General features: G+C 53.8%; 1 protein-coding gene across 2 annotated transcripts; it reads right to left on the reverse strand.

Moving 5' to 3' along the window:
• Window positions 1-1212: 1212 nt before the first annotated feature.
• Window positions 1213-21496, reverse strand: TNIP2 (TNFAIP3 interacting protein 2). Of its 2 annotated transcripts, none has more exons than XM_030919946.1 (6): window positions 21139-21496; window positions 9174-9464; window positions 6297-6386; window positions 4914-5162; window positions 4607-4726; window positions 1213-2100 (listed from the first exon to the last, which is right to left on the reverse strand). In XM_030919946.1, the coding sequence occupies exons 1-6, from the start codon at window positions 21412-21414 to the stop codon at window positions 1837-1839; spliced, it is 1290 nt and encodes a 429-aa protein (XP_030775806.1). In that variant the 5' UTR covers window positions 21415-21496; the 3' UTR covers window positions 1213-1836. The 2 variants fall into 2 exon arrangements, with proteins under 2 accessions (XP_030775806.1, XP_030775800.1); XM_030919940.1 differs by having other exon boundaries at window positions 9162-9464; window positions 21139-21494.
• Between the last annotated feature and the right edge of the window lie 303 nt (window positions 21497-21799).

Raw genomic sequence — 21799 nt, forward strand, 5'->3', positions numbered from 1 at the left:
AGGTGCTTGCTGAAGGCAAAGGGAATACAGAATGGGAAGTAGAAGAAGGTAGGCATCAATACCAGCCACGACCATGTGACCAGCTGCAGAAACCAGGACTGTTAATTGCCATGAGTATTTCCTCCTTTTGATGAAAACATTTGTGCATGTATACACGAGTACTAAGAAAATCTCTTCATTTCGTTTCCTTTCTCCTTCATCGTGTGACATAAGATTTACTGACTTCACATCAACATTTGTTACCTTGGCCGGATGCAGTGGCTCACGCCTGTAATCCCAGCGCTCTGGAAGGCAGAGGCAGGCAGATCACCTGACGTCAGGAGTTCGAGACCAGCCTGGCCAACATGGTGATACCCCATCTCTACCAAAAATATAAAAATTAGCCCAGCACGGTGGTGGGCACCTGTCATCCCAGCTAATCGGGAGCCTGAAGTGGGAGAATCGCTTGAACCCGGGAGGCGGAGTTTGCAGTGAGCCGAGCTGAGATCACACCACTGCACTCCAGCCTGGGGAACGAGTGAAACTCCGTTTATTGGTACCTTTATGTAATAGTATTTGGGTTGGGGATTGGTGCATTTCCGGTTGTATGAAGGATCGTTGTATTATGTTAGGTGTAATTGTGACTTTTTGTCTTTATTTGAAGATTATTATCTCAGGAATACGTATGGGTTCAAGTTGACAAGGGGTGGACTCGTGATGGTTAATACTGAGTGTCAACTTTTGGACTGAAGGATACGAAGTATTGATCCTGGGTGTGTCTGTGGGGTGTTGCCAAGGAGATTCACATTTGAGTCACTGGGCTGGGAAAGGCAGACCCACCTTCAGTGTGGGTGGGCACCATCTAATCAGCTGCTAGTGCTGCTAGAATATAAGCAGGCAGAAAAACGTGAAAGGAGAGACTGGCCTGGCCTCCCAGCCTACATCTTGCCCTTGAACATGGGACTGCACGTTCTTCAGTTTCAGAACTCGGACTGGCTCGCCTTGTTCCTCAGCCTATTGTGGGAACCTGTGATCATGTGAGTCGATACTTAACACACTCCCCTTTATGTATCTATTCCATTAGTTCTGTCCCTCTAGCGAACCCTAACACAGCCAGGCTCCCAGTAACCCCCTTGTCTTGGTGACTTGGCAGAAGGCAACAGCAGGAGCATTTTCCCATGCCAGCTGCTGTCAATACTGCACCCCAGCTTCCAACACACATTCTCAGAGCAGTCACAGTAGCAAGAACGTTTATTATAAAAATAGGTGGATAGAGTAAGTGTGCTTTAACTTCCAGACAGATGACAGTGCTACTGCGATGCAGTTTCTCAGGGCAGACATGCGGCTCTGCAATGGCGGGGGCGGCCCCCCTAGTGTGATGCACAGCCGCAATACTTCATTTGACAAACCTCCTGGTTCAAGGCAGAGAGGAGACACCTTATTCTACATAACAGGATGGGGCTTCCACCCTAGGGACCATACAAGTGACCCCCCCATAGGCAGCCACCCCTTTCTGGCAAGCTGCGGCATGCCCAGGTGCAGGCTAGGGGAGGGGCTGGTACGCTAGCACCAGATTGCTCTGGCTTCAGCCTGATGGAGACACAGACCAGGACCTTCCTCTGCCAGATGTTCTTAACCCCATCTCCACCTCCAGCCTCCAGCCTCACTGGCAGTTCCCTGTGACCCAGCCTGTTCCATAGCCAAAGGGGCACCAAGGGAGTGATCACAGTGCCCCGCACCTATTTAGGGGCCTTGGATCTCAGGAGAGCTCAACCCATGGCATCTGAGAGTACCCACCCTGTCCCTGAGGGCAGCTGCGCCGGGCCAGGGGGCCGTAAGGGCACGGGTGAGTCTCAGTCACTGGCAGCACTCAGCCACATGCCTGAGCAGCTCTTCACCTTGCTCGTCACTGAAGCACTCCAGGCAGTGAGGGCACTGAAGGTCCCCCTGGCCTCTCTGGGCCATGCCAGGATGCCCGCCCTCTGCAGGGCGTTCCAACTGCTGGGCCCCAGTCCCAGGCCTCCAGCCACCAGGCACCATAAGCTCCAATGCATCGGTGGCCAAGTACTTGGCAGCTTTGCTCCCAACATGGATCCGGCAGGCGTCTGGCTCCTGAGAATCCTGGAGAAAAGGCAAAGGTCTATTTACATGGGCTGTGCTGAAGGTCAAAGTCTGGTCTCAGGTTCCAGCAACTAGAGGTACTTCATCTATCCCTGAGCGGAACCTCAGTCCCTCACTTTGCTTCCTGCTGTGCCCCAGAGCCCAGACAAGGGGGTGCTCAGTGAATGACTGAGGCGATCGCACCCACGCTCCCTCATGCGCTCATGAAGAAATAGGCCCTAGCGTGGTCCACTCCCCAACCCCTTGGTGGAAGTCCTGTTCAGCCGGACCCATCGGCCCTAGGAGACCCGACTGATAAGCTGGCCCTGATGATGTAGCCCACACACCACTGCAGAGTGGAGGTGGCAGAGCCTCTGGTGGGGAGCTGGGAAAACTCAGTCCAAACCCTACTCTGCACCTCCTCTGTGGGGCTTGGGGGTGCTCAGCACTCTGGGGCTCAGGAGGTCCTTCAGTAGCAGCAAGAGGTATCCCTGGCTTGGCCCCACCAACCACTTGGCACGGCCTGGCATGCGTTCTCCCAACATCCGTCCTGAAGCACCACAGCCTACGGCCCTCACTGCTTGTCTGTGAACTTCATTCCAGTAGGCCTTGCTGCTTCCACTTCCTGTCTGAATGTGGACTTTCCCCAGTGGGACTACAGCTTATCACCCAAGCCTTCAGCACCACTGTCCCTGGCTGTGCCACCCAGGGACTGAGCAACCCTCGAGGGGCCACAGGCTACTGTTGAAAGGGACACAAAGGCCACTTAGTACAAAGTCTGCAGGCCCCACCAGAAACTTGACCCTCAGGGGTAAGAATCTGGGCCTGCAAGTCTGGAGCCAGTTCCTCAGGTCCGAAATCTTTGAGAGGTGGCCTGAGACCATCCTCATGATTGTACCAACAGTGATCCTTCAATCCAAATCACATGCTTCCTTGAATTCGTGAAGGCCAGAAAACCCACAGGCAAAACCAAATCCCAGGAAAACCCACAGGTAGGTCTGTTGCAAGATGTTCCCATTCCTGCCTAGGGGACATGCTGAAGAATCCCTGTGCCAGGGACTTAGGAGAATCTGAAATTGGGGGATGGGGAGCTGCCCATACACATTCCATTCTGTGATGCCAAGAAGGCTGCGGGGGCTGGGCAGGGGCTTGAGGCAGGGCCTGCTGTGGCTGGTGAAGCCTCCAGTGCCTCCTTGTCAGCCTGTGAACTTAACGGAGGAAGACACAGTGCCCCACCAGGTTCCTCCTCCCTCATGCACAGGTACAAACAGCTGCCTGTGTCTAGCCCTCTGCTGCAGACTTAGTCCAAGGGTGTGTTAGAAAGGTGTCCACCATTGACTCTCCTGTGCCCTTCAAGCAGAGGAGAAGCAGAAGCCACAGAGGCCCAGTGGCTGCTTGGAGCAGGGCAGTGGGGGTGGCCTCACGGCCCCAGGGTCCCTGTTCACACCCTGAAACACGAGGCAGCTCAGCTTGGCATCCCAGCTCCAGCCCGGGGTGCATCGTTTCTCAGGAGGTATCACTACTGTTCAGTCTATGCCAGGAGAGGAAGCTCTTTGAGTGGGGCCCAGGGCCATTCCCAGGGCCAAAAGTGTGTCAGATACTTGATGAGGAGCTAAATAAACAAACTTCTCCTGGATTTTTTTTTTTTTTTTGAGACCGAGTCTGGCTCTGTTGCCCAGGCTGGAGTGCAGTGGAACGATCTTGGCTCACTGCAAGCTCCGCCTCCCAGATTCACACTATTCTCCTGCCTCAGCTTCCCAAGTAGCTGGGACTACAGGCGCCCGCCACCACGCCCAGCTAATTTTTTGTATTTTTAGTAGAGACGGGGTTTCACCGTGTTAGCCAGGATGGTCTTGATCTCCTGACCTCGTGATCCGCCCGCCTCGGCCTCCCAAAGTGCTGGGATTACAGGCTTGAGCCACCGCGCCCGGCATTTCTCCTGGAGTTTTGCAAAGCACGTCAGTGAGGAGAAGGAAGAGGCCATGGGTCATACACTGAAGAACCTCACCGGTTCCCATTCACGCCAGGCCTCCCTCAAGGTACCCATGGTAGGAAGAGCACTGAGCCCAGGGGTGGAGTGAGGGGCCCCTGGCCTGCAAGGTCCAGCTCCACGTGCCAGGCTGAGCTGGGGGATGTTAGTGGACACCCAGGGCCCTCATATCTATGTGAGAGGGTAAGCAGGGTTCCCGCCTCACAGACAGGTCAGGACATGTATGGAGCTCACGCTTAGAGGCCCGAGACATGCCCTCTGACTGCATGGCAGTGATGGACGGGCCCTGAGGACAGCCACCTGTCCTCAGGCCACCATGCCAGCCTCCTCCATAACTAAACAGTACAACAGGGAAGCTTTCCATGACCACGCCCAGGTACTAGGCCAGGTGGCTCTCCCCAGAGCAGGGAGGGGCCCACCACAACCCTCATCACCAGCAAATCAGGGCCTTGGCAGACACAGAAAGGCTCTAAACTCATGAGAAGAAAAACAAAAACACTAAACCTAAGCAGGAAGAAAAACACGTTCATACTCTACCTGTCTCCAGGACACCTGGTGCAGCAAAGAGGTGACCTTTTCCTCCAGTTCTTGAATCCTACTTTGAGCCCGTTCCCGATCGGCCCTTTCTGACATGAAGTCATCCTTGTAAGCGAGAATCTGAAGAGGCGAGACACACATTTCTGTTCAAGGAAAGAGAAAGTGCCCCCCAGGCTTCTCCCACCCCCACCATGACCACTGCCCACTCAGTGCCACCAAGCCTTCAGCCCAGCCTGTCCCATGATTTCGGCCACCACCAGCCAGCAGCCATCTGGTCGGTGCCATCCAGAGCCCGAGGGACAGACACCTGCTGTTCCAGCATCTGCACCCGCTCCAGTGCAGCGTCCCGGGCCGTCCTGGAGGCCGCCAGCTCCTGCTTCACTTCTGCACAGTCGTTTATTTTCTCTTCCAACTGTCTGTTGAGCCGGGAGATCTCCTTCCTCATCAGCTCGGGCTCATGTGGGATCTGCAGCCCCCTGAGCTGCGCATGGAGCCCCCTCACATATTCGTCCCTGCTGGCGTCGTAGCGCTGCCACTTGGCATTGAGGTCTTCAACCTGAGGAGGTGGAGCCGGAAAGCTCATGGCGAAGGCAGCGGACAGAGCTGCTCAAGCCACACCCAGGGGGAACCATTCATCAGCAGTGATTTGCTGAGTGAGTGTTTCCTCTTTTTTTTTTTTTTTTTTTTTTTGAGACGGAGTCTCCCCCTGTCGCCCGGGCTGGAGTGCAGTGGCCGGATCTCAGCTCACTGCAAGCTCCACCGCCCGGGTTCACGCCATTCTCCTGCCTCAGCCTCCCGAGTAGCTGGGACTACAGGCGCCCGCCACCTCGCCCAGCTAGTTTTTTGTATTTTTTTTAGTAGAGACGGGGGTTTCACCACATTAGCCAGGATGGTCTCGATCTCCTGACCTCGTGATCTGCCCGTCTCGGCCTCCCAAAGTGCTGGGATTACAGGCTTGAGCCACCGCGCCCAGCAGAGCGTTTCCTCTTAAATGGAAGCTGCCCCTCCCTGTCCTGTAGAGAGCAGGCACTAGGCCCACGAGAGAATCCTAAGGCACCGTGATGACACCCGGACGCCACCAGCAGAAACAGAGGTGCACTCGGTGCAGCTTTTCTGTCTTAGAAAATGTACCTCCTGGCCGGGCGCGGTGGCTCAAGCCTGTAATCCCAGCACTTTGGGAGGCCGAGACGGGCGAATCACGAGGTCAGGAGATCGAGACCATCCTGGCTAACATGGTGAAACCCCGTCTCTACTAAAAAAAATACAAAGAACTAGCTGGGCGAGGTGGCGGGCGCCTGTAGTCCCAGCTACTCGGGAGGCTGAGGCAGGAGAACAGCATAAACCCGGGAGGCGGAGCTTGCAAGTGAGCTGAGATCCGGCCACTGCACTCCAGCCTGGGCGACAGAGCAAGACTCTGTCTCAAAAAAAAAAAAAAAAAAGAAAAGAAAATGTACCTCCTGCTGCTAATTCTTGCATCTCCTTTACTGACCTGTGGATTAATTTTAGGGGATGGAGATGGACAGGACATATCCTGTATCTCGTTTTAAGCAAAAAAGTCCAGTCTCTAGGTACTGTATCAAGTCACAGTGGCCAGAGGGCGGGGGCAACCTCTGGGCCTCGGCCGAGGAGAGAACCCTCACTGACAGTTTGTAAGCTGCGTGTTCTCAACCAAAATGTGGAAGACACTCACGTGAGTCACCTTCTGTTTTAACAGTCGATTTTCTTCCTGCAACTTCTCAATAACACTCTGGACAGAGGTGTGCCCACCTGTATGTTCTGACTGCATGAGGAAGGGACAGAGAGAAGACAATCTGTTACATACAGCAAGAGGGGAGAAAGCTAGACCCAGAGGCTGAGGCCACAGATGATCACTGCATCCCCCAAGGCAGCGGGTAGTGATCATTCACTTGGCAGAGAAGCAAAGCAGGGACAAGCGACCACCTTCTTCCTGCCCAGGCCCACCCCTACCAGGCCCAGGCCAGAGCCCGGACGGACGGTCTTCAGGCCACATCACCTTTGACACCGTCCTTATCCCATCCTACCTACCAGTTTGAGCTGTTTGTCTTTTAAATATTTGGAATGTAAATATTCTCAAGTCATAATGTCTACAGGGATTGGCACACCAGACATGATCAAGTCTTCTCTTTGCCAGAGGTTTGCCATTATCACAGACAGCAGGGAGGGCAGGAAGCCGAATCCCATTGTAAACCAGAGATCTCCAGCGAGGGGGCTCCCAGCTGCCCAGGGTGGGCCTGGCCACGCACCCTGCTTACCTCCTTTGGAGCCCATGACACTGTCCTGTCTGCAGACAATCGGGTTCAACCAGGTGATTCTGGACACAGCAATCTAACCTCTGCCCCACGCAGGGTCAGGAGTCATGGAAGCCACAGCCCAAACCAACCCCCACTAACAACTACAGACCTGAATGAAAAGTCTCATGAAACTCGTGTGTACTCTAGAATTCTGACTGTATATCAGTGACATAATTTTTGAGAATTCCCCCCGAGTGACAAAGGAAGTGCATGTCCTAACGCAGCCTACACTGGGAAGCCCCGGGTGACTCAGCTGAGTTCAGGGCTGAGAAGTGACACTTATTTAGAGACTGTGATGAGGGCCTACGCTGCCACTGGCCCCACCCCCGCCTCAGGCTCAACACTGTGTGTGGCTCCTTTCAAATCCCCAGCGGGAAATGACACGCTGACTCAAAATCAGACCAGAATACCCGGCCTCCGCCCAGACAGCACTTTTCCTTTGGTTTCTGAATGCAGCTGTGTCTCTCTGAGGTTCCCCGCCTGGAATCCACCCAGCTGAGGTGGGCAGTTCTCAGACCAAGCTTCTCCCCAGTGGGCGCCTTGGTGAGGCTGCCGACGGGTGCAGAATGTACTGTCTGCCGCAGAACATCCCAGCCTGTGTGATTCTTTTTTTTTTTTTTTTTTTTAGACGGAGTCTTGCTCTGTCCCCAGGCTGGAGTGCAGTGGCTGGATCTCAGCTCACTGCAAGCTCCTCCTCTCGGGTTCATGCCATTCTCCTGCCTCAGCCTCCCGAGTAGCTGGGACTACAGGCGCCCGCCACCTCGCCCGGCTAGTTTTTTGTATTTTTTAATAGAGACAGAGTTTCACTGTGTTAGCCAGGATGGTCTTGATCTCCTGACCTCGTGATCCGCCCGTCTCGGCCTCCCAAAGTGCTGGGATTACAGGCGTGAGCCACCGCGCCCGGCAAGCCTGTGTGTTTCTGCATGAACCTTGGTGGTGCCTCAGAGAACCGCCTAGAAAGGACCCGAGCAAGAGGCCCTGTGCCCGGCAGTGCGAGTGAGGTGGGGCCTCAGCCTGGATGAGATGTGCACAGAGTGCCTCCATGTCCCCGCCTGCCACACACAGACACCACGGGCACCAGCGAGATGGAAGGTGCCTGGCTCACAGTGGCCACAGCACCTGGCACACACATGCCTTGGCCCGCTACTCCCTACTCTTCTGCCTAGGAGCCTCCTGGTTTCTCCTGATGCTGAAACTCCCACAGTCCCTCTCTCTCCCACTGGACCCCACAGGGAGCTACAGCCCAGATCCAGCCTATCCTGGAGGTCCAATGAACCCTTCTTTGGCCCTCACTGTCACCTGGTGCTGCTGTCCCCTGGCCCTTGCTTTGATGATGAGGCTGTGGCCCTGAGCCAGGTCTCCAAGCTTGTGGGAGGCCGTGCTGCTGGCAAGGACATGCCTAACGCCAGCTTTGGAGATGGTGGATCCAGCTGTGCCTGGATCCACTCAGACACACTGAGCCTGCAGAAGGCGAGCACTCACGGTCCTTCCAGGAGTTCTGGGTGTGGAACTGGAGGCACTCCCTGTCCCCAGCAGTACCACCCGGCTCTGCTTCAGTTTCCTCAGATGAGGAGGATGTGACTGTACTTCCTCCAGGCAGCTCTGCCACCCTCATGTCTTCCTCCTCATCCTCAGCTGAGGCAGATGAAAGCCAAGTGCCACCTCCCACCTGGGAGCAGGGTCAGCTACAGGCCTGGTGCTGGGCAGTGCGGTGGCTGCCTGCTTTCCTATTACATGGTGCATGTTCCATCATTTTAAAATAAACCCTTGGGGCCGGGCGCGGTGGCTCAAGCCTGTAATCCCAGCGCTTTGGGAGGCCGAGACGGGCGGATCACGAGGTCAGAAGATCGAGACCATCCTGGCTAACATGGTGAAACCCCGTCTCTACTAAAAAATACAAAAAACTAGCCGGGTGAGGTGGCGGGCGCCTGTAGTCCCAGCTACTCGGGAGGCTGAGGCAGGAGAATGGCGTAAACCTGGGAGGCGGAGCTTGCAGTGAGCTGAGATCCGGCCACTGCACTCCAGCCCGGGCGACAGAGCGAGACTCCGTCTCAAAAAAAAAAAAAATAAAAAAAAATAAAATAAAATAAAATAAAATAAACCCTTGGATGAGCGAGCTTTGTCTCGTCAGCAGACTCTGGCTGCTGAGAACAGAGTGGGTTCTGGGACAACCCCGGCCTCTGTGATTGGGGCCTGCAGGCAATGCTCCCAGCACACAGGGTTCTTCAGCACAGTCTGCTTACATTGTGGCCTACCTGGTCAGGACTTCCCTCCCCCACATTCCTGTGTGCATGCTGTCGTTCATCCAGACACTTGGCCAGATGCTGACACATGTGGGCAGTGGCGGTCAGCGTCCTCCGTAGCTGATGGGTCTCATTGGCCAAGGAGCGGCACAGGACATCACTGGCGGCCCGGGCGCGCTCCCCTTCCGCCATGCTCCTCCGTAGCAGGACGACTTCCTTCTCTCGCTCGTGCTGGGGCTGGCTCAGTAGCTGCTGCATCTCCCTCTCTTTTTCTTCTAGTCGCTCAGTCAGCCTCTCAATTTCCTAAGTGGAAGATTTAAAAGCACAGTTGACTGAATTAAAAGCAGCAGTGTCGAGAGCAAATGTTCAGAAAGCAAAAGGAGGCCTGGCATGGATGCCCCAACAGCAGACACAAACACACTCACTCCGAAGTCAGGCATCTGAACTAACAATTACTCACTCAGAAGTCGGGCATTTGAACTATTAACTCTGGAGTTTTTCGGCCTACAATGTTCTGTTCTGAAACTTCATCTTAAAATTTTTTTTTTTTTTTTTTGAGACAGTCTCGCTCTGTTGCTCAGGCTGGAGTGCAGCGACATGATCTCGGCTCACTGCAACCTCCACCTCCCAGGTTCAAGCGATTCTCCTGCCTCAGCCTCCACAGTAGCTGGAATTATAGGCGCCCACCACCACACCCAGCTAATTTTTGTTTTTGTTTTTTTTTTTGAGACGGAGTCTCGCTCTCACCCAGGCTGGAGTGCAGTGGCGTGATCTTGGTTTCACTGCAAGCTCTGCCTCCCAGGTTCACGCCTGTCTCCTGCCTCAGTCTCCCAAGTAGCTGGGACTACAGGTGCCTGCCACCATGCCCAGCTAATTTTTTGTATTTTTAGTAGAGACGGGGTTTTACTGTGTTAGCCAGGATGGTCTCGATCTCCTGACCTTGTGATCGACCCACCTTGGCCTCCCAAAGTGCTGGGATTACAGGCGTGAGCCACCGCGCCCGGCCCAATTTTTGTATTTTTAGTAGAGACAAGGTTTCACCATGTTGGCCAGGCTAGTCTCGAATTCCTGACCTCAGGTGATCTGCCCACCTTGACCTCCCAAAGTACTGGGATTATAGGCGTGAGCCACCATACCCAGCCCTTTTTTTTTTTGAGGCAGGGTCTCACTGTCACCCAGGCTAGACTGCAGTGGCACAATCATGGCTCCCTGCAGCCTCGGCCTCCCCAGGCCCAAGTGATTCTCCATCCTAACCTGAGTAGCTGGGACTATAGGTACGTGCCACTGTGCCTGGCTAACGTTTTTGTATTTTGTAGAGACAGGGTTTTGCTGTGATGCTCAGGCTGGTCTTGAACTCCTGGGCTCGAGCGATTCAGCTGCCTTGGCTTCCCAAAGGGCTGGGATGACAGTGTGGGCCACCGCACCCCGCCAAATTCTGTTTTCACAAGCAAGCACATCATTTTAGATTTCATATCAAGATGTTGTTTTGAAATGAGGGTCTCGCTATATATAGCCCAAGCTGGTCTTCAACTCCTAGGCTCAGGCAAATCCCCCCACCCCAGCCTCCTGAATAGCTGGGACTACAGGCTCAAGCCACCACACCCAGTTTTCATCAAATTATCAAAGTGGCAATTCCAAGCACTTTTTTGATAGGAAAGGTAGAAACTCCACTGTAGTGGGTAACCCCCAAAAGATGTCCACAACCAAATCCCCCATTCCCCAGTATCTGGGAATGAAACCTTATTTAGAGATAGGGTCTTTGCAGATGTAATTAGTTAAGGTGGGGACAAACTGGATCAGGACGGGACTGGTGTCCCAAGAAGAAAACAGAAGTCTGGACAGACACACAGAGAGAAGGAGGCCATGTGACAACAAAGATATGAGTGACATCTTGTGGATAAAGGCCAAGGAACACCAATGATTGGCGGCCCCCACAGGAAGCTGAAGAGGCGAGGAAGCGCGTTCTTCCCTAGAACCTTCAGAGACAGCCTATGCCTTGGTTTCCCGCTTCCGGCCTCTAGAACTGTGAAAGATTAAATTGCTGTTGCTCGCAGCCCCGGTTTGTGTTACTTTGTTACAGCAGCTCTAGGAAATTAACACACCCAACCCCAGTTACTTCTTAAAGAACTGAAAAAGGTTCTTAAAATGACAATTTTTTCTTGAGACAGGGTCTTGCCCTGTCACCCAGGCTGGAGTACAGTGGTGCCATCATGGTTCACTACAGCCTCGACCTCCCAAGTTCAAGTGATCCCCTTGCCTCAGCACCCTAATGAGTTGGACTACAAGTGCAGGCCACTGTACCTAGCTAATTTCTGTATTTTTTGTAGAGACAAGGTTTCACCATGTTGCCCAGGCTGGTCCTGGACTTGAGTGATCTGCCTGCCTCAGCTTCCCAAAGTGCTGGGATAACAAGCAAGAGCCACCACATCTGACCTGACAATTTTTTAATACCTGGCCTTAAATTTGTGCTTTTCCATTTTCAAAGACTCCTCCAAAATAAACAGTACATTACATGAAGGAGGTGAAGCAGGCACAACTAGTCCATCCCACAAGTGAAGAAACAGTTTCAGAAAAGTCAGGGAGGAGCCCAAGCTTCCCCCAGAAGCGGCAGGAGAAGGGTCCAGCCTCTGTCTCTAGTACTTGAGGTGAGAAGGGACAGAGACCAGGAACCTAGAATGTTCTCATCACAATGGAACAAAATACTAAGCCCTATTACTGCAAGAACCCTAATTATTCTTTTTTTTTTTTTTTTTTTTTTTTTGAGACAGGGTCTCGCTCTGACACCAAGGCTGCAGTAGAGTAAATCAAAGCTCACCAAAGCCTTGAACTCCTGGACCCAAGTGATTCTCCCATCTCAGCCTCCCGAATAGCTGGGACCACGGGCTCGAGGTCAAGGCTGCAGTGGGCAGTGATGGTGTTACTGCACTTTAGCCTGGGTGACAGTGAGACCCTCTTCAGGGATAAAAGACTTGAGGCAAAACCCGACTTCTGTTTCTGTTTTTGTTTTTTTTAATACAGACAGGGTGTTGCTATGTTGCCTAGGCTGGTCTTGAACTCCTGGCCTCAAGCAATCCTCCCCCTGCCTCAGCAGGAGTCACTGTGCCCAGGTAAAATCTGATTTCGGAGCCTCCTTCCTACACTGGTCAAATGCTGACAGCAGGAGAAGCAAACGACCCCACCAACAGGAGGGCAGCACGCCCACAGCCCAGAGATCCTGACGGCTCTCTCTCTCACCTCCACACCTTAGTACTCAACACTGAGCCCAGCCCCACACAGATGCCCAGTAAATGGGAATATGACTGGGCCATATGGAGACAGATCAGGACCCAGGCTCTATGCTCAACCCATGGGGGCAGACCAGCCCTGCAAACGGCTGCCCCACATATCCTCCCCTTAGCAGCATGTAGGGACCCAAGACCCCTCCAGCCCCCGGGGTTCTGGCATTTGTCCCTGGCTCTAAAGTTGCAGAGATGTGCGCTGGTTTACCTGTCTGAGTGCCTTGTCCAGTTAGTAACAGTTCTTAGGACACAACAGCACCTCGACCACTGTGGCCAGAAAGCAAGGTATGTGCTGGAGATGTGGCTCTACACACACGGCACAGCACATGGACTAGTCAGCGACGGGGCAGTCATCTCTCAGGAAAGCCTGTCGCTGGGACCCACAACCCCACGCTCCACGCTCAGAACAAAAGTGTCAACAGCTCTATTCATAGTCTTGTGGATTGACCTTAAAAATAAGAGGCACAGGCCAGGCGTGGTGGCTCACGCCTGTAATCCCAGCACTTTGGGAGGATGAGGCAGGCGGATCACGAGGTCAGGAGATTGAGACCATCCTGGCTAACACGGTGAAACCCCATCTCTACTAAAAATAGAAAAATTAGCCAGGCGCGGTGGCGGGCGCCTGTAGTCCCAGCTACTCAGGAGCCTGAGCAGGAGAATGGTGTGAACCCGGGAGGTGGAGCTTGCAGTGAGCCGAGATCGCGCCACTGCACTCCAGCCTGGGCGACAGAGCCAGACTCAGTCTCCAAAAAAAAATTAAAAAAATAAGAGGCACAGTGGCCTCTTGGCTTACAGGGCTGCTGTAACAAAGTACCACAAACAAAGTACCACAAACTTGGTTTTTTTTTTTTTTTTTTTTTTGAGACAGAGTCTCGCTCTATCGCCCAGGCTGGAGTGCAGTGGCCGGATCTCAGCTCACTGCAAGCTCTGCCTTCCGGGTTTACGCCATTCTCCTGCCTCAGCCTCCTGAGTAGCTGGGACTATAGGCGCCCGCCACCTCGCCCAGCTAGTTTTTTGTATTTTTTAGTAGAGACGGGGTTTCACGGTGTCAGCCAGGATGGTCTCGATCTCCTGACCTCGTGATCCACCCGTCTCGGCCTCCCAAAGTGCTGGGATTACAGGCTTGAGCCACCGCGCCTGGCCTCAAACTTGGTGTCTTAAACAACAGAAGTGTACTCTCCCAAAGCCTGTAATCCCAGTACTTTGGGAGGCCAAGATGGGAGGATCACTTGAGCCCAAGGATTGGGACTAGCCTGGGCAACATGGCAAAACCCCATCTCTACAAAAAATACAAAAAACATTAGCCAGGCAGGGTGGCGGGCACCTGGGATCCCAGCTACTCGGGAGGCTGAGGCAGGAGGATCACTTAATCCTGGGAGGTCAAGGCTGCAGTGAGCTATGATCATGCCACTGCACTCCAGCCTGGGCAACGGAGTGACCCTGTCAAAAAGAGGGGAGGGGAAGGGAGGGGGAGGAGAAAAGAAAAGAAAGGAAGAAAGAAACAAGGAAGGGGCTGGGTGCGGTGGCTCACACCTGTAATCCCAGCACTTTGGGAGGCTGAGGTGAGTAGATCACAAGGTCAGGAGTTTAAGACCAGCCTGGCCAACATGTTGAAACTCCGTCTCTACTAAAGACACAAAAAATTAGCCAAGCGTGGTGGTGGGCGCCTGTAATCCCAGCTACCCAGGAGGCTGAGGCAGGAGAATCGCTTGAACCCGGGAGGTGGGGGTTGCAGTGAGCCGAGATCGTGCCACTGTACTCCAGCCTGGTGACAAAGCAAGACTCAGTTTAAAAAAAAAAAAAAAAAGGAACAAGGAAGGAAAGAAAGAAAAGAAGAGAAGAGCCGGGCGCAGTGGCTCAAGCCTGTAATCCCAGCACTTTGGGAGGCCGAGACGGGAGGATCACAAGGTCAGGAGATCGAGACCATCCTGGCTAACACGGTGAAACCCCGTCTCTACTAAAAAATACAAAAAACTAGCCGGGTGAGGTGGCGGGTGCCTGTAGTCCCAGCTACTCGGGAGGCTGAGGCAGGAGAATGGCGTAAACCCGGGAGGCGGAGCTTGCAGTGAGCTGAGATCCGGCCACTGCACTCCAGCCTGGGTGGCAGAGCGAGACTCCGTCTCAAAAAAAAAAAAAAGAAAAGAAGAGAAGAGAAAAGAAAAGAAAGAAAGAGCCAAGAAAGCAAGCAGAGCAAAGCTAAGCTAAGCTGGAAGGGAAAGGGGGCTGATATGCCAGGACCAGGCAAAGCCTACGAAGCGGGTCCCTAGAGTGGTGACAGGACGGGCTTGCACAGTAACAGGTTGCATAATGAATTGGTGCCATTATTCCAGAAAGTATTAACCGGAGGAGCTTTGCAAAGCTGTCCACTCAGGCCTTGTGTTACAGATGAGGTAAGGTCTTAAGTCCAGCTGTGGCTGCAGTGAAGATCACAATTCTCTGGCCTGATCTTGCCCCATCACACACTGACCACAGCTTGATCACAGATGCACTGGTCAGCTGCTCCACTCCCTGAGCCTCAGCGCTCTCTCTAGGAGCCCTCAGTCCCTATTGGTCCAGGGTTCCTGCTCCTAATGGGCTCACTAACACAGCCATAGATGAGGGCAACCTAGCCACAGCTTGCTTCCTGCTGTGTCTTTGACTCTGCACTGCCACCTCAGTGAACCCAGGGCCTACAGGAGGTGACAAACCTCTCCATTCTTCCACAGGTTCTGTGATTGACCTCAGATTAAATGCTGGGATGAGCAATAAGTATGTAATTGCATAAGATACCAGATAAGGCCAGGCACAGTGGCTCATGCCTATAATCCCAGCACTTTGGAAAGCCGAGACAGGAGGATCCCCGGAGGCCAAGAGTTTGAGACCAGCCTGGGCAACACAATGAGACCCCCATCTCTACAACAACTTAAAAAGGTAGCCAGGTGTGGTGGCTTACAGTCCTTGCGGTGGGCTCTTCGCCTAGAGTCCTCGCCACTCGGGAGGCTGTGACGAGAGGGCTGCTTGAGCCCAGGAGTTCAAGGTTACAGTGAGCTATGATGGCCCCAAGGCATTCCAGCCCAGGTGGCAGTGTCACAGAGCAAGACCCTGTCTCTAAAACAAACAAACAAACAAACACAACCAAATCATTAAAATGGGCCGGGCGCGGTGGCTCAAGCCTGTAATCCCAGCACTGTGGGAGGCTGAGACGGGCAGATCAAGAGGTCAGGAGATCGAGACGATCCTGGCTAACATGGTGAAACCCCGTCTCTACTAAAAAATACAAAAAAAATAGCCAGGCGAGGTGGCGGGCGCCTGTAGTCCCAGTTACTCGGGAGGCTGAGGCAGGAGAACGGCGTGAACCCGGGAGGCAGAGCTTGCAGTGAGCCAAGATCCGGCCACTGCACTTCAGTCTGGGCGACAGAGCGAGACTCCGTCTCAAAAAAAAAAAAAAAAATCATTAAAATGTTCCTTAAATAATTAAAAATCCCATGCAGGTCATGGCAGCTCATGCCTGTAATCCCAGCACTTTGGAAGGTCAAGGCAGGAGGATCACTGGAAGAAAGGAGTTCTAGACCAGCCTGAGTGACACAGCAACATCCCGTCTCTACAAAAAAATAAATAAATAAACAGAATTAGCCATGTGTGATGGCAAACTCCTGTGGTCCCAGCTATATGGGAGGCTGAGGCAGGAGGATCATGTAAACCCAGGAGGTTGAGGCCGCAGTGAGCCGTGTTTGTGCCACTGCACTCCAGCCTGGGTGGCACAGTGAGACCCTATCTCAAAATAAATAAATAAATGAAAATCCCAAAACAAAACCTATATGCTCACATGTTGGTAAGACAGGACCAGGGCCAGTAATACTGGGACCACAGACCTAATTCTATCTGAGGCTACCAGGAAGCTGCAATAAGCTGCTTGGTGAGTGGCCAGATACATAGGACACAGGGGACACATGTGAGCTGAACACCAATGGCCACCAGACTGCAAGTATACTGCTCTGGTTGTGAGGTCCCTGCATCCTCTGTCCCACCAACATTCTGGAGATGAGTTCAGAGTGGCCGTCCGGGTCCTTGGTCTGTACTCATCTGTGGCTCCTGGTGTCCACAACTCTAAAACCTGTTGGTGTAGACCAGGGGACCTCTAAACTTCCCTTCTGCTCTAGTGAGTCGGGATCTACCTTCCAGAAAGAGGGAGAGAGTGGAGTCGTGGAGACACCGGCTGCTAAAAGTATTTTAAATGATGTAGATACTGACAACCTAATATTAAGCGGAACTGTATACATAGCATGAACACAGCCATGCCAAGTGTACACAGAGGAAAAACAGCAAGAAGGCATGCCAAGAGATTGACACGAGTCATCCCTGCACTGAGGGATTACAGTGGCTACTTTATTCTTTGTTTTTCAGATATTCAAAATTGCTTTTATAATTTTTTTTTTCAAAGGCATGTTTCTTTTTCTCTCTAAAATTAGGCTGTGGGGCCAACCCTGGAAACAAAAACTACCTTTCGCAGGCTACTGCCTTTGCAGCTTTAGTTTCTTTCCTGGGAAAACTAGGATGACAGCCATGAATCAAACGGAGTCACAGATGCCAGAGCTCACCCAAATGTTCCAGATGCTTGCAAAGACTATTCCACAAAAAAACTGTTACTCACACTGCTGTGGTGGTGCTTATAGTTTATCACCAAACACAGACATAAACATCACAGACAAGGACAAAGAGAGGAAAGTTAGGATTTGTGTCTATTTTTTTGAGACGGAGTCTCGCTCTGTCGCCCAGGCTGGAGTGCAGCAGTGCAATCTCGGCTCACTGCAAGCTCTGCCTCCCGGGTTCACACCATTCTCCTGCCTCCATCTCCCGAGTAGCTGGGACTACAGGCGCCCACCACGCCTGGCTACTTTTTTGTATTTTTAGTAGACACGGGTTTTCACCGTGTTAGTCAGGATGGTCTCGATCTCCCAACCTCGTGATCCACCCACCTTGGCCTCCCAAAGTGCTGGGATTACAGGCAGGAGCCAGTGCACCCAGCCGAGGATTTGTGTCCATTATCAGACACAGGGGCTGCATTTGCCATTGCTCCCAGCATAAAGTTGAAGTGCCACTAGTGAAAGACACATGTATAGGTGAGGGCTGTAAGGGACTCTAGAACACAATATGAGTACACTGACCTTGGACCCAAGACACACATGCGCGTGCACACACACACACCATACAGACACACACACCTAGGCACCACACCACACACCAGACACACCCAGACCACCATACACACCAGACACACACACCAGACACACCACATACACACCACACACACACCAGACCACACACACCAGACACACACACACCAGACACACACACACACACAGACACACCAGACACACACACACAGACACACACACACCACACACCAGACACACACACCAGACACACGACACACACACACCAGACACACCAGACAACACACAACCACACACAGACAGACACACACACCATACACACACACACCATACACACACACCATACACACCATACACACACTACACACACCACACTATACACACACTACACACACCATACACACTATACACACAATACACACCATACACACACACACCATACACACATACACCACACACCATACACACACACCATACACACACCATACGCCCACACCATACAGACACACCATACACATCATACACACATCATACACACCATACAACACAACCATACACACACCATACACACACACCATACACATGGACACACAAACCATACACACAAATCATACACACCATACACACACACCATACACACGCACACCATACACACACCCCCCATACACACACCATACACACACACACCATACACACACAAACACCATACACACACACCATACACACCATACACACACACCATACACACCATACCACACACCATACACACATACCATACACACACACACCATACACACCATACACACACCACACACACACCATACACAGCATACACACACCACACACACACCATACACAGCATACACACACCACACACCATACACACCATACACACACACCATACACACACACCATACACACGCACACACACACCGTACACACCATACACACACACACCATACACACACACACCATACACACACAAACACCATACACACACCATACACACGCACACACACACCATACACACACACCATACACACACGCACACCATACACACCATACACACGCACACGCACACCGTACACACCATACACACACACACCACACACACCATATACACGCACACACACCATACACGCACACACACCATACACACACCATACACACACACCATACACACCATACACACACACACCATACACACATCATACACACCACACACACGCACACACACCATACACACACACCACACCATACACACCATACACATGCACACACACCATATACACGCACACACACCGTACACACATGCACACCATACACACCACACACACACCATACACACACGCACACCATACACACACCATACACACGCGCACACACACACACCGTACACACCATACAGACACACCGTACACACACACACCATACACACCATACACACACCATACACACCATACACATGCACACACACACACCATACACACACACCATACACACCATACACACGCACATATACACCACACACACCACACACACACACCATACACACACCATACACACGCGCACACACACACACCGTACACACCATACACACACCATACACACCATACACATGCACACACACACCATACACACGCACACACACCAGACACACCATACACACACGCACACCATACACACCATACACACACACCATACACACACACACCATACACACCATACACACATGCACACCATACACACGCACACACACACAACCGTACACACACACCATACACACACACCATACACACACCATACACACGCACACACACACCGTACACACCATACACACACCATACACACACACCGTACACACACACCATACACCACACACACACCATACACACATGCACATCATACACACACCATACACACGCACACACACACCGTACACACCAACCATCCACACACCACACAACCATCCACACCATACACACACACAGCACACACACCCCATACACACACCATACACACCATACACACACCATACATACACCACACCCCACACACTATACACACACACACCATACACACACGCACACCATACACACACACACCATACACACACACCATACACACCATAAACACACGCACCATACACACCATACACACACACCATACACACCATACACACAATACACCGCATACACACACACCCCATACACATACACACCATACACACACACCCCTTACACGCACACACCATACACACACCATACACACACACCCCTTACACGCACACACCATACACACACCATACACACACCATACACACACACCCCTTACACGCACACACCATACACACACCATACACACACACCCCTTACACGCACACACCATACACACACCATACACACACACAGACCATATACACACCATACACACACACAGACCATACACACACACACCATACACACCCCTCAGAATGTGTCTCCTGCACACACACCTCAAAACACCCCTAAGAACCAACCGGAACATACACACTACACACACAGCATACACACTACACACACACACCCCTCAGAATGTGTTCCCACACACGAACTTCAAAACACCCCTAAGAACCAACCTGAACCTACACAGCACACACAGAACCCTAGAACTGCACCAACCCCCCTCCTCAGAACCCAGTGCCTCCTCCTCCTCACCAACCCCCCAGGACCCAGTGCCCTCCCAACCTCCCAGTTTCCAGCATTCCCTTATCCCCTTCAGAACCTTGCGCCCTCACCCCCTCCCAGGACCCAGAGCTCCCTCACCTCCACCAGGACCTGGTCCCCCCTCAAACCCCCCAGGACCCGGCACCCCTTCACCCTCCAGGACCCAGCACACCTCAGCCCGTGGTGTCCCATTACCCCTCGCAGAACCTGGTCCCCGTCTCTCCCCTAGGACCCAGGGTCCCCTCACCCTCCAGGACCTGTTGCCCTATCACCCCCAGGACCCAGTGCCCCCTCACACACCCCAGGACTCAGTGCCCCCTCCCTGCCCCAGGACCCAGCACCCCTCACTCCCTAGGACCCAGCACTTCCTCAACCCCCTCAAGACCCAGAGCCCCCTCACCCCACCAAGACCTGTGGCCCCCTCACCCACCGTGGCTGCCTCACTCTCCAGGGCCCCCTCACCCTCCAGGACCGTTTCACCTGCAGGGTGTAGCACCCACTCACCCACCCGGGACCCAGCGCCCCCTCACCCCCAAGACCTGGTGCCCCCTCAACCCCAGGACCCAGCACCCCCTCAATCCCCCAGGACCTGGTGGCCCCTCAACCCTTCAGGACCCGGGGCCCGCTCAACCCCAGGTCCCGGTACTCCCTCAACCCCTCAAGACCCGGGGCCCGCTGACCCACCCAGGACCCGGCACCCCCTCACTTCCCAGGCCCCTCACACCCAGCACCTGGTGCTCCCTCAACCCGTCAGGACCCGGGACCCGCTCACCCACCCAGGACCCGGCGGCCGCCACACGCACTCTCGCGCCCGCAGCACCTCTGGTGCCCGCCCTGGTACCTGGCGCATCTGGGCCTCTGCGGCGCCGCCCTCCTGCCGCCGAAGCTGCTCCCGGAAGCGCGCAACCTGCTCCAGCAGCGCGTCCACCAGGGACGGCGCGGCGTCGCCCTCCAGCGCGGCGAGGCGGGCGCGGAGGCGAGTGATGAGGGCGTCGCGGGCGGCCAGCTGGTCCTGCAGGCGGCGCAGCCGCTGTCCGGCCTCGTGGTACAGGGTGCAGAGCGCGGCGGCTGCGCGCGGGGTCCCCTCCCAGCCGCCCGACCCCGGGTCCCGGGACATGGCTGTAGGCCTGCCCGGGAGGCCGCGCGGCCGCCGGCAACTTCCGCGCCCGGGCCCCGCCGGCTGCCGCCCTTCCCGGAACTTTCCCCGGTGCGCCCCGCCCACCCACCACAGCCCGGCCCCGCCCTCCGCCGCACAGCCCCGCCCAACGGCAGCCCGCCCCGCTCCTTCTCGCCCGGCCCCGCCCCTTCTACCGCCGACAGCCCAGCCCCGCCCTTGCCGTGCGCAGCAGCCCAGGAGAGTCGGCCTGGCCCCCGAGGCAGTCCACACCCCCAGCTGGTGCTGGGCTTATTCCAGTGGCCCCAAACACGCGCCTCTGAGGAGTTGTCGGAGAGTCGAACTCAGCCCATGGCCCGGGGTTGGGAATTCATCAGCCTCTGATGGA

Source organism: Rhinopithecus roxellana, chromosome 2, assembly GCF_007565055.1.
Source record: "Rhinopithecus roxellana isolate Shanxi Qingling chromosome 2, ASM756505v1, whole genome shotgun sequence".
Taxonomy (NCBI): Eukaryota; Metazoa; Chordata; class Mammalia; order Primates; family Cercopithecidae; genus Rhinopithecus; species Rhinopithecus roxellana.

Coding starts and splice junctions, on each gene's coding strand:
- TNIP2 (XM_030919940.1), bottom strand. CDS start 21,414: ATGTCCCGGGACCCGGGGTCGGGCGGCTGGGAGGGGACCCCGCGCGCA. Junction 9,465..21,138: donor CAGAGGCCCAGATGCGCCAG/GTACCAGGGCGG, acceptor TCTTCCACTTAG/GAAATTGAGAGGCTGACTGA. Junction 6,387..9,161: donor CTGACCAGGTAGGCCACAAT/GTAAGCAGACTG, acceptor TTCCTCATGCAG/TCAGAACATACAGGTGGGCA.